Here is a 12,114-nt window from a genome sequence, read left to right as displayed (position 1 = left end):
TGGTGTGCACAGTTCCGATAATCCGATAACCATCAAAGATAATGTGTTCATTATCGGATTATCTTTTCAGATAAATTTGAAAACCATTATCGAATTATCTTCCGATAAATTTTTGTCCGATAATTTTTAGACCATTAATGTGGTAAACAAAGCTGAACAGCTACAAACATTCACAAAATTTAAAATCAGTTGAGCACCTACCTGTTAATGTTTTGTAGCAGATGTGTAGTTCTACCCGCTGCAAACAGAGGAGAGCTGGTTCTAGAAGAAACCGCTCTATCCTCTGCAGGCAAAGGAGAACTGGTCACAAAAAAGAAAAAAAAGCTAATTTCTTTTAACCCCATACTGATACGACGGCAATATCACCCAAGTCATCCAGAGGCATACATGTTTAACTTATGGTTCAAATTTTAACCAAACTAATTTTGGACAAGTTATTTAAATTAACATCACGTCTGAAGTTTTATAAATTGAAAATATCAGATATATGATTTAGTTTTAAAGTAATTCGCTAATTTTTAAGGTTTTAGTGTGGACATGCTGTGCCCAGTGCATTATGGGTATGATAGGGTAATCTCAGTATGTTCACGACAGGAGAAATGCATTAGAGACAGACTCTGATCAGGCTCCACGGACAACAGCATTAAACTCTAGTGCCTAAAACTCTTGTGAATATATTCTCTGGGTTTATAGACGTTATTGTGTTTGTGTTTATTAAATTCCATGCATCTTAAATGTAGCAGACACAGATTATCTGTAATTTTGTTTTGGTAAGTTTTCACGGTCTCTACTGCCATCTACTGGCCACTAGTGTTCATGGCAGTATTGGCTCTGAAGCTGGGTTGAGATTTTGAATCACTGTACTCGGTTCCAGATCAAACTGTATGACAGAACCGCACGGTGTAAAAGTTCAGAGCACCCGATTTATGTTCTTACACACATTGGACTCGTGTTTCCAGAAGCAAAATGTAAACAGAAGGTTTTTTTTCAAACTTGATTTATTTTTCTTTTTTTTTTTTTTTTTTTACAAAAACTCTCGATGGGAGACATCAAAGTAAAAAAACAAAACAAAAACATTACAAGACAGGTCTGCAGTGTTTGTACAGGCACAGTGCGAGAGGTTGGACGCTTGTAGCACTTCAGCAGCGGGATACCTTCACGACGGCCGACCAGAATATCAAACAGGTTTGATTTTCATCTGACCATACGATAGCCGATCAGGAGAGGGTCATGAGAAGTTAAAAGCAACTCGTTACTCCATGTATACTAAATGATGCGCGACGCTTGATTAACCTGAAACTCAGTGCCATCCAAAACATTCTCACACAAATGAAAAATCAGCTGAAAAAGGGCCAAAACTTGCACTGGCACCAGTAGATCATGGCAGTGTTCTATTTATTTTGACACCAGTTATATAAGAGGATTATCTAATTACAACTTGGCTTTTTTTTTTAGGAAAATGCCTTTTTTTACAAAAAAAAAAGACATATTTTACAAAAGCACATTTATCTGTATACTCCGACACACGACACACCTCACATTGTGTTGGTTTACATAGAATGAATGAGTCAATCAATCAGTGTTAGCGGAGGCACATTTTACCCAGAATCCTTTGCCATCTGTCTGTGTTTGTTACAAAACTTAAGAATTAGTGCATTATTCAGCATTAAAAGATATATGTTATATCTTAACTTTGCACAAATGACAGAATTTACATTAATGGAGTTATTCTATCAGTATTTATTTTATTTATACACCAAACCATAAGTCAGCATTGCTTTATTTTCCAAGACCTCCACCTGATGGCAGCGTTGTGATTGAGTAGGGAGTTGAGGTTTGTGGCTCCTCTCAGCTGCATTTGTGCTGGAAGCCATGTAGTAAACTGGAGCTTCCAGCAGGAGGCAGGACACTCAAAGACAGAAGTGCTGACTCATTGTTTGGGTCTGTCATCGCCTTTCATGCTTCCAAAAGCGATCGTGGTGTTAAAACTCAAAATAAGCTTGTTAGTAGTTGCAAGTGTACCAGAGACAATACTGGAATTTATCATTGATCTGTAACTTCCAATACATTTTTGGGTGGTTTATCAGTTTAGCTTTATAAAAGGTAACTTTTCATTTATCTGATTATCTGTTATCGAAGTTAATTTTTTGGTTATCGGTGCCCACCACTGCATACTACCCATTGTAAGCAGTCAAAAGAACGCAGCACTCAACAGTGTGTGTGTGTGTATCTCTCTCTCTCTCTCTCTCTCTCTCTCTCTCTATCTATCTATCTATCTATCTATATATATATATATATATATATATATATATATATATATATATACACACACACATATACAGGGTGGACCAATAAAATGTTACCACTATGTGATCGTACACAAGTTTTTGAAATGAGAACCTATTTGAAAATTGTATTTACAGACTTGTAACAGAAGCATCAAATTAACATTTGATAGCCAAGGTTTCCTTCCCACTTTCTCTTGTTTTCCACACAGTTCACTAATTGATGGCATGTTACAGCTGAAACATGCACATTGAAGTTTGTGATGACATTGCCACACATCTCAAGAGGGATTCTCCAAATTTTCTGACGGATGTTGGCAGGGGCGTGCTGGGAACATTTTTCAGCCCGGGAGTTTCATATCCAACCGGCCCACAAACCGCCAGCGCACAGGGATAATAAGAGTTCTGCTGTGGCATTTAAAATCCAGCATTTATGTGCTGACTGACTGACTGTGAAAATTGGATGGCTTATAATAGAAAGAAAAAGTTAAGGTGGGCTTACACTGTGCGAGTTTTGGCCCTTTTTCAGCCGATTTTTCACTCGTGCGAGAATTTTTTGGATCGCGCCGAGTTTCGTGCAGTCTACATGGAGTAACGAGCTGCGTTTAACATCTCACGACCACCTCCCGATGGGGAATCATATGGTCGGATGAAAATCAAACCTGTTTGATATTTTGGTCCGCCGTCGTGACTCGTGAGGATTCCACGCTGTTGAAGCAGCGCTACAAGCGTCTATGCGCTGATTACCTCGTGCACTGTGCGTGCGCAAACACCGGAGAGAGCAAACAGTGATCTCATGTAAAGTCTTGTTTTTTTTTTTTGTTTTTTTTTTTTGCGTTCCCTCGAAATAACCTAATATCATATTAAAGTTCATGCCTATCAGCGCGCACAGTGAGTGGAAACAGGTGGGGGAGACTGAACGTATATGCGCGCGCGCACACACACAGCAGACAACAGGATTCACGATATGAAATATACTTTATTTATACAACAGTGTAAGTAGCAGCACCTGTTATGAATGTTTGTTTTCTTTTACGGTCCTCTCGTGAATCACCTTGCTGTCTGCTGTGTGTGTGTGTGTGTGTGTGTGTGTGTGTGTGTGTGTGTGTGTGTGTGTGTGTGTGTGTGTGTGCACGCGCGCATATACGTTCAGTCTCCCCCACCTGATTCCACTCTGTCCACTGTCCGCGCTGACAGGCATGAACTTTAATATGATATTAGGTTATTGCGAGGGAACACACACACAAAAAAAACAAGACTTTACATGAGATCACTGTTTGCTCTCGCTGGTGTTTGCCCATGCACAGTGCGCGAGGTAATCAGCGCGTAGACACTTGTAGTGCTGCTTCAACACCGCGGAAAACAATAAAAAATAAAAAAAAGCTTCTGTTACGTTTTGCTTCCCGACGTGTGGTTTTTGAACGTACAGTGTGAGAACATGAATTGTGCGCTCTGAACTTTTAAACCCTGCGGTTTTGTCGCACAGTTTGAGCTGGAGCCGAGTACAGTGATTGAAAATATCATCAGTGAAGTCTGTAAGTAGCTGGAAGAGGTGGTACTGTACTACAAATGTTGCATCAACAGGCATGTAGCCTGTTATGCCCGGCCCTGTTTACCATTTCCCTCTTCGCTCTGTCTTCTTGAAAAAATATGTGTGAGCTTTGCATACTTGGCAGCATCTTCCGCCAAAGCTTTTCTTTTCTTAATCTAGCTTTTTCAGCTCCACCTGGCTTTTTTCTGTCCATCTTTTCACTCACGGGTCACTCCTGCTATATTTGCTAGTAGAGCAAGTCCAATCTGGGCGCACAGGGCTTGATTGGACTGAACTAACTGTAATGAATGCATAGGGGTGTTAAACGTGTAATGGTATGTCCCTACCTTAGGCTTTGGAAAAGATAACAGCATTGCAAAAGAAGCAGTCTTGTTATTTTCGTGATTGTAAAACATTTATAACACTTAATGTCTTCTCTTTAAGATACAGCAGCCCAAGTGTCTTGCTGTGTAGCCTAACAGTTAGTCATGGTTATATATGTATGTATATATTAACACCCCCTCACAACAGCCCCAGGTTGGACCAGCCCACCGGGAAAACTCCCGACTCTCCCGATTACGGGCCTCAATGGTCTGTGGGTTGTTGTAGTGCACTCTCTAATTGTGCGAATTAAAAAAGTGGTAACATTTTATTGGGCCACCCTGTGTGTGTGTGTGTGTGTGTGTGTGTGTGTGTGTGTGTGTGTGTGTGTGTGTGTGTGTATATATATATATATATATATATATATATATATATATATATATATATATATGAGGTCTATTAGAAAAGTATCCGACCTTATTATTTTTTTCAAAAACCATATGGATTTGAATCACGTGTGATTACATCAGACATGCTTGAACCCTTGTGGGCATGCAAGAGTTTTTCACGCCTGTCGGTTACGTCATTCGCCTGTGGGCAGTCTTTGAGTGAGGAGTGGCCCACCCTCTCATCGATTTTTTTTCATTGTTTAGGAATGGCTCAGAGACTGCTGCTTTGTTTGATCAAAATTTTTCAAAACTGTAAGGCACAACTGAGTGGACACCATTCGATAAATTCAGCTGGTTTTTGGTAAAAATTTTAACGGCTGATGAGAGATTTTGGTCTGGTAGTGTCGCCGTAAGGATGGCCCACGGCGCCTGACGGCGATCTGCGCTTCGAAGCGGCAGCGTCTCGCCGTTTCAAGTTGAAAACTTCCACATTTCAGGCTCTGTTGACCCAGTAAGTCGTCAGAGAACAGAGAACTTTCAGAAGAAGTCGGCATGAGGAGTTTATTCGGACATTCCATTGTTAACGGACATTTTGTAATGAAAGAACGTGCAGGCAGAGTCGCATGTCGGGCCGGACCCGACCGCGGGGGGTCGCGACAGGAAAAACACCTCCGTTGGAAACCTTAACGGGCAAGTTGGAACATGCCCAAGCTATTAAACAATTTCTGTTACTCACTTGTTGAAAGCCATCAAAAGCCGCCTGAATTTTACAAATGGTTTTCAACACGGAGGTGTTTTTCCTGTCGTGGCGCACACAGATTTGCCGAGTCGTCATGGAAACGACTCTGTGAATTTGCGCGCACGTCTTTCATTAAAAAATGTGCTTAAACAGTGGAATGTCCGCATAAAGTCCTCATGCCGGCCTCTTCTGAATCTTCTCTGTTCTCTCACGACGTCCTGGGTGAATTAAGCCTTAAATTAGGATGTTTTCAGCTTGAAATAGGCCGACGACGGCGCCTGGAAGCGCTGCGCGACGTCCCGCTCCGTGGGAAGTCCTTACACCGACAGAAACACCCCATAATCTCTCATCAGCCATTAAACTTTTCACCGAAAACCAGCTTAATTTCTCGAATAGTGTCCACTCGGATATTCCTCACAGGTCCAGAAAAAATTTTGATAAAGCAACGCGCGCCGTCTCGAGCAGCGTGTGAAACAAAGGAATTCAGCCGAGAGGGCGGGACCACATCTCACTCAAGACCTGCCCACAGGGAAATGACGTCACCGACACGCGTGAAAAAACTCACGCATGCGCACGAGGGTTCAAGCATGATTGGTGTAATCGCACGTCATTCAAATCCATATAGTTAAAAAAAAAATAAAAGGGTCGGTTTATTATCTAATAGACCTCGTGTATATATATATATATATATATATATATATATATATATATATATATGTGTGTATATATATATACGTATATATATGTGTATATATATATATATACTGTACCTTCAGGTGTTGTTTTATTTAAAATATTCAGGGAAATTTTTGTATTTTTTTCTTTGAGATTTAGTATTTTTCATGATGTTTATATTTCTATCAGTTGACAATTTTTCTGCTTATATTTGTACATGCTGTGTGCTTTTTATGTACTGTTGTACATGATTTTTATCACACTAAGAAATGAATTATGAATTCTGAAAGAATGAATGACTAAGTATGGTTCCGTAAGAAAAAAACCCCATCCATATTAACCATAGAGATTTAGATTATCAATGTTGTAACCATCCAAATTGTACTAACTAAGATCTATGGCACTGTGGATTGAAGGAATGTGCTGCTGTAGAAGCCACAACCCTGTGTGATACAAACCTCATTTGAAAAATGAGATGCCACATAAAGATCCACACTACCCACATACGTAAATATAATGCGAAGCTGAAATACCTTTGGCCCTGTGAGCATAAAAATAGGAAACAGAGTGTGTGACCTTTTGACGTCTTAAAATAGGTCAAGGTTAGCCATCTTTGAACTTGTCCAAGGTCTGTGTTCCAAGAATATTCCCTGTGAATTTGAAGATCCTGGGAGTAATAGGACTGGACTTATGCTGAGAACGGACGGACGGAAGGCTTTCACAATACCCGATGGCCATATTTTGGCCCAGGGTAATGAAACAGTGATGTCTCTGATTGGTGGACATTGCTGTTGCCAGATAAATATTTTTAAACACCATAAAAAACAGTTGTTTTGCTGCTAGTGCTCTCATTTAATAGGAAATGCTGTTGTAGTGATATGTTCAGTGGCTTACACTACAGAGCAGCACACTTAGTGCATGTAAATGTGTTTGCTGTGCTGAGTTTGAATCCAACTTGACAGGAGTTTATTGAATTTTTGTCAGTTTTTTCCCCCATTTTTTAGTTTTGTCCTTTAGTTCGTGTTCATTTAAAGACAAGCAGCAGCATTTTGCACAAGCTGAAAGCATTCAAGTGAAGACTGGTTAACACAAGCATAAAGTGCAATACAGTAATCAAGTCTGGCACTGATGAAAGCATGATTAGCCATCTCAAGATCATGACTATTGAGAAAGGGCTTTACTTTAGCCAAACGATAAAGCTGGAAGAAACTTGTTTTGACAGCAGAGTTTATTAGTTGCTCAAACAGCTGTCAAATATCACTCCAGAATTCTTAACGGCTGGATTTAAAAAAAACTGCGAGAATGCCAATGTTTAAGGGTACAACATTTGGCATGCCAGAATGTCCAGATACAATTGAATCAGATTTACTATCATTCAGGTAAAGAAAATTTGTAGATAGTCAGTGCTTTATATCATGATTACAAATAACAAATTCAAAGCATCACTTCCATTAGTCCTCATAGGCAGATAGATTTGCAGATCATCTGCATAAGAATTAAAGGACAAATTGTGCTAATCTATGTTTGACCCTAAGGGCCCCTTCTCACACAGTGCAAATTCGGTCGAAGTGTGCACGAAGTGCCCATGAAGCACGAATCGTATGCAAAACGTGTAAATTCGTAGCTGCCTCGAAGGCCTCCTACACCTGTTGCTACAATTATTTGCACACACCAGTGGCTGAAAGACAGTGTATGCTGTGTGAGCACATTGAACCTTTCACAGCAGGTGTCGGACAAATTCCAGCTGACACACACAAACATCTAACACCGCTCATTTGGCATTTAGAAAATGTGTGGCCATTCATACTATCATCACGAAAACAGTCAGCAGACGATCATTCAATCATTATCGAGCTGGATCTGAAATTTGTAGTGTCCCACAGCTGTGGAGTTGCTGAGCGCACGTGACGTGCCAGAGTGTCGGCTCCCCCCACAACACGTGTGCGTGGGTCGCGCCCCCCCCTTCCCCCCAACACCTGCATGTATGTGGTTCACAGCCCCCCGCAGGCAAAACGTCTCCTATGTGATCATAGAGTGACACCTTGGTGTATGCGCTGAATGGACGGGGGCGTGGCAGCTGTTAACAACTCTAATCCTGGACATCTGAACTGCAGAACACATACCGTGTTTTGACGAACACGCGTGTGTGTATGTGTGTGTGTTTGCTGTCCTCACATCAAAATACATAAAAACATATATCCCTTCTGTGATGGGCTGGAAAACACGAACATTGACAGGCTGTTCCAGCTGGACCGGACCGACAGTTCATGTGGACATGCAGCAGGTGATCTGAACATCACGCCTGTCTGACAGAACAGTGAGCGGCGCGCCGCAGAACCATATGACAGGCCAATGGTACAACAAATACGCCACTTTCAGTCACATTTCACCAGAAATACGCTGTACCAAATGCCATTTGGTCAGTTATCACAGCGCTTTTTTCTTTTTTTAGAAAATATGTTTATCTGCTTATTGATTTTAACCATTTCAGGATATTGTTATGAGACACTGATTGTGGCGCAGTGGTCAAGTTTCTGTTTGGTAATGAGTGTGTGGGTTCAAATCCTGTGAGTGGTGTTTTTTTTTTAACCAGGGTTATTTAGCCAAGGGGTTCTATATTGCATCCCCTTTTATTACCTCTGCCAAGGAGGTTATGTTTTCGGTCGCGTTTGTTTGTTTGTCTGTCTGTCAGCAGGATAACTCAAAAAGGTTTGAACGGATTTTGATGAAATTTTGTGGAGTGGTTGGAAATGACAAGAGGAACAAGTGATTAAATTTTAGTGGTGATCCGGATCCGGATCACGATGCTAACGCGTTAGCATGTCTATGGCATTTTCAATGTTAAAAGTTAGCATTAAGCAGTTGCAGCTGTCATCACATTCGGGTGCATTTGTTTTCAAATTGCAATATTTCTTAAATTTATTTTTGTTTATATATTATTAATCTAATGATTATTATATACAATTTTAGAGAAAGAGACAAAAAGAAATAGATCACTGTGCCAAGGAGGGAATCTCTTTAGGGTCAGTGACCCTATGGCCTTGTTTAGAGAAGTGTTTCATAAATGTTAAAAAATTCATATATTTGCAGTTTAGTTGAATAATAAATTGAATTTTGTCTTATTTGTTTTTGTCTATAAGCACATGCAATATCAATATCAGTGCTCAGATGACAGTAGCTTCTGGGAAAGGTGTGATGCCAAGCGCTAAGGATACATGCTATCCAGTCACAGCAGATGAAACTTTTTTTACTACTGAGCAAATATCATTGTTAGACTTTTTTAGGTTCAATGATTCCACAGCTTGTAGATGTTATGGCGTCAGTGACCCCATGGCCTTGGCGGAGGTTTGCACTCTCTGAGTGCTTCTAGTGTATTATTTATATCAACCCAGTGATATTCACTAATTATACAGCTGGTTTTTATTTTATTTTTCTCCACATCAGCAGCGCGATGTGGTGCAGCTCGTCCCACAGTGCCAGACACCGTCGCATGCAGGAACCGTCGCACCGGGATTGTACACGCCTGCCCATCGGCACAATGTTTTGTGGAGCGCTAATTCGAATTCGAGCGCTGTTTTGCACTGTTTCGCCGTAATTCAACCAAATTCACACTGTGTGAATGGGCCCTAAAGGCAACATGTACATTGAAAATAGAATAGGGCCAAGAATAGAACCCTGTGGCACTCCACAGTGGTCTCAGAAGTGGTCTAACTACAGTGTGTTTAAAAGCAGCAGGACCACATCCTAAACTAAGACAAGTGTTGACCAGAGCCCCTAAAAAAGTGGCGGTCACTGTTGAAAGTCTGTATTTTTGTTTTTGACTGCTAATATCACAAGGCAGCATTAGACAGTCATGTTGGTTGGTGGATTTTCAATTCCTCCATCAATTTTTGGAGTTGAAACATTTCATAGTATGTTGTGCAAGATATCTTTGTAGCAAGCGACCAAAATCCACAGTGCATCATGGGAAACTGTCAGAAAACCCAGAAGTGGATGATCCATGTTGCTACTAAACAAACTTAATACTTTTGTACCTATTTGATAAATTCTACAATGGTTTTATTTATGAATAGGCGCAATGTTATTCATCACACATCTACTGTCTACTTGTTTTAAATTATTCATACTGCCTTTTCAGCAATGAGAGATGGGACTTCCGGTCAGTGTGAAATACCGAGAGATCCTCGCTTTCCAGAGTGCCCTGGGAAAGTAGATGTGAGTATCAGTTTTTCACATGATTGAAACTGAATTGATAGGTCTCTGATCTTTATCTCCTACTTGTCTTGTCATGTTCATGTAAAGTTTGTGTATCACTGAACGTGACCCGTATTATATATATATTTGAACTCTATATGGCCTCCAGTGGATGCGAGCACGATGGACATCCGACCCTTGTTACGCGTTTTACGGTGTTGACGGCTCAGACTGCTCCTTCCTCATCTACCTGAGTGAGGTGGAATGGTTCTGCCCCCCGCTGTCCTGGAGGAATCACAGCAGCCCCCCTATCCAGCATGTACAACAGGTCCCAGGTCCCAAGAGGCAGGTGAGAGAAGCACACACAAACATGCACACTGCAACTGCAAAAAAAAAACACCCCAAAAACAAAGATACCAGCAAAACTAAATATTAGCGTAAAAGTCTAAAGTGAAGGAGTAGTTGAAGGTTTACTGTGGGCATCTGATAGATATGTACAAGTCAGCTTGATGTAGTGCAACTTGCAACATCACATATCACTCTGTCAGATTTTTGGACTGCTCATATTGGCTTGATTTTGGTGTCAAAATATTCTCAGAAAGAGTCAGTTAATTTTGAAAACAACAACTTGAACACTGAAAGGTACTGTAAGGGTAAAGCAAAATTGGATTGTACCTTTGCCAATCACTGCAGAAAAATTGTGGTACATCTGTGAAGGTGGGTACGCACTCACCCCGACAGATACCTGTTTACACACTCCACTGAGTTTCCAAATTGCTCGGAAGGACTCGTCCTTCTCCTGATCAGTGATGACAGGAGAAACATTTTGTCTTCTGCTGTTAATACCACTTCTTGCCATTGAGTGTTTGCTCTTGTCTGCATTCTTTGTACACCTCAGACATGAGTATCTGTAATGAGGTCAACTTGATGCACAAAAAGCATTAACAGAATTAATAATTTAGACTTTAGATATGGTGAAATTTTCCAGGTTATATGTAACAGAACAGCAGACTCCTTTCTTCTCCGAAACCACTGTTGCAGTCACATGGTTTGGACTGCGATCACCATCGATGGGTGCAGAATTATAGAAAGCTGGAAGTCGTTGTGCATCATAGTGATTCTTGCACGTCGGGATAGTCTTCACATTGCATCACTCCCTATCCATTAGTCTTATTAACATCATGGCACACTTGTCATTAATCTTATCTGCTCTTGGCTTACCTGTAGTCATTCATGATGCATCATCAGAAATTTTCGGCTACGGTCCAGTACCTCTGCCATGTCCTCTTATGGACTCACTATGAGTTCCTACACAGTCCCTGCCTTTGAATAGTTAGTGTGTACTAATGTCTGTTAGCAACAAGATACCCAGTCGTTACTGTGGTATGCGAGCAGGTAGTAGGGATACAATTTGGACATACTGTGCTGCTGCCAATTTGTGTTGTTTGACCTTATATAACGGCTGAGTGGATCCTTGTCATTTGATTGGTGGCTTGTATGTGATGTGACGTGGATTATTCATACCATTTGCCGCCGGTTGTGTTTCATGTACCGTGCAATAGTTCTTTTTAGTGTACAATTCTGGTACTATATGAAATGTGCTATTGCATGCCCCGACCACCGTGTGTGCTCACATTAATGGGGGCGGTGTTTAGCTAAACATGGTGGAATTTGTTTTGCTGATGGACAATGATTTGAAGAGGCTAATTGACACTGCTAATTCTTTGAACACACAAAAACAAAAACAAATCCACTACTCTGTAAACCATCTGGAGGCATGAAGAGCTGTTAGGATGAAAAGCTGGACAAATATCTGACGTGATTTTTCACTGGATTGAGGAACTACACAGTCTTTTTTTTGTTGTTGTTGTATTTACACGAAGTCAGTGCACAGCAGTGCAAGTCAGTGCACGGACTAACTGTTTTTCTAAGTTGACCGAGAACAACTTTTGACTCCAATTTAAAGTTCATGTTCAACTG

At 40.8% G+C, this 12,114-nt stretch overlaps 1 protein-coding gene across 2 annotated transcripts in view; it reads left to right on the top strand.

Annotated features, from left to right (window-relative positions):
* Window positions 1-12,114, top strand: part of LOC117525718 (alpha-1,6-mannosylglycoprotein 6-beta-N-acetylglucosaminyltransferase B-like) — a 473,200-nt gene that overhangs the window by 191,452 nt on the left and 269,634 nt on the right. For both annotated transcript variants that reach the window (XM_034187646.1, XM_034187647.1), the window contains exons 5-6: window positions 10,079-10,155; window positions 10,304-10,483. In XM_034187646.1, the coding sequence (XP_034043537.1) occupies window positions 10,079-10,155; window positions 10,304-10,483 (257 nt within the window). The remainder of the gene's footprint in view (window positions 1-10,078; window positions 10,156-10,303; window positions 10,484-12,114) is intronic.

This window comes from Thalassophryne amazonica, chromosome 15, assembly GCF_902500255.1.
Source record: "Thalassophryne amazonica chromosome 15, fThaAma1.1, whole genome shotgun sequence".
NCBI classification, from domain to species: Eukaryota; Metazoa; Chordata; class Actinopteri; order Batrachoidiformes; family Batrachoididae; genus Thalassophryne; species Thalassophryne amazonica.
Note: the sequence above shows the minus strand (reverse complement) of the source record. Positions and strands in the feature narration are given on the sequence as shown.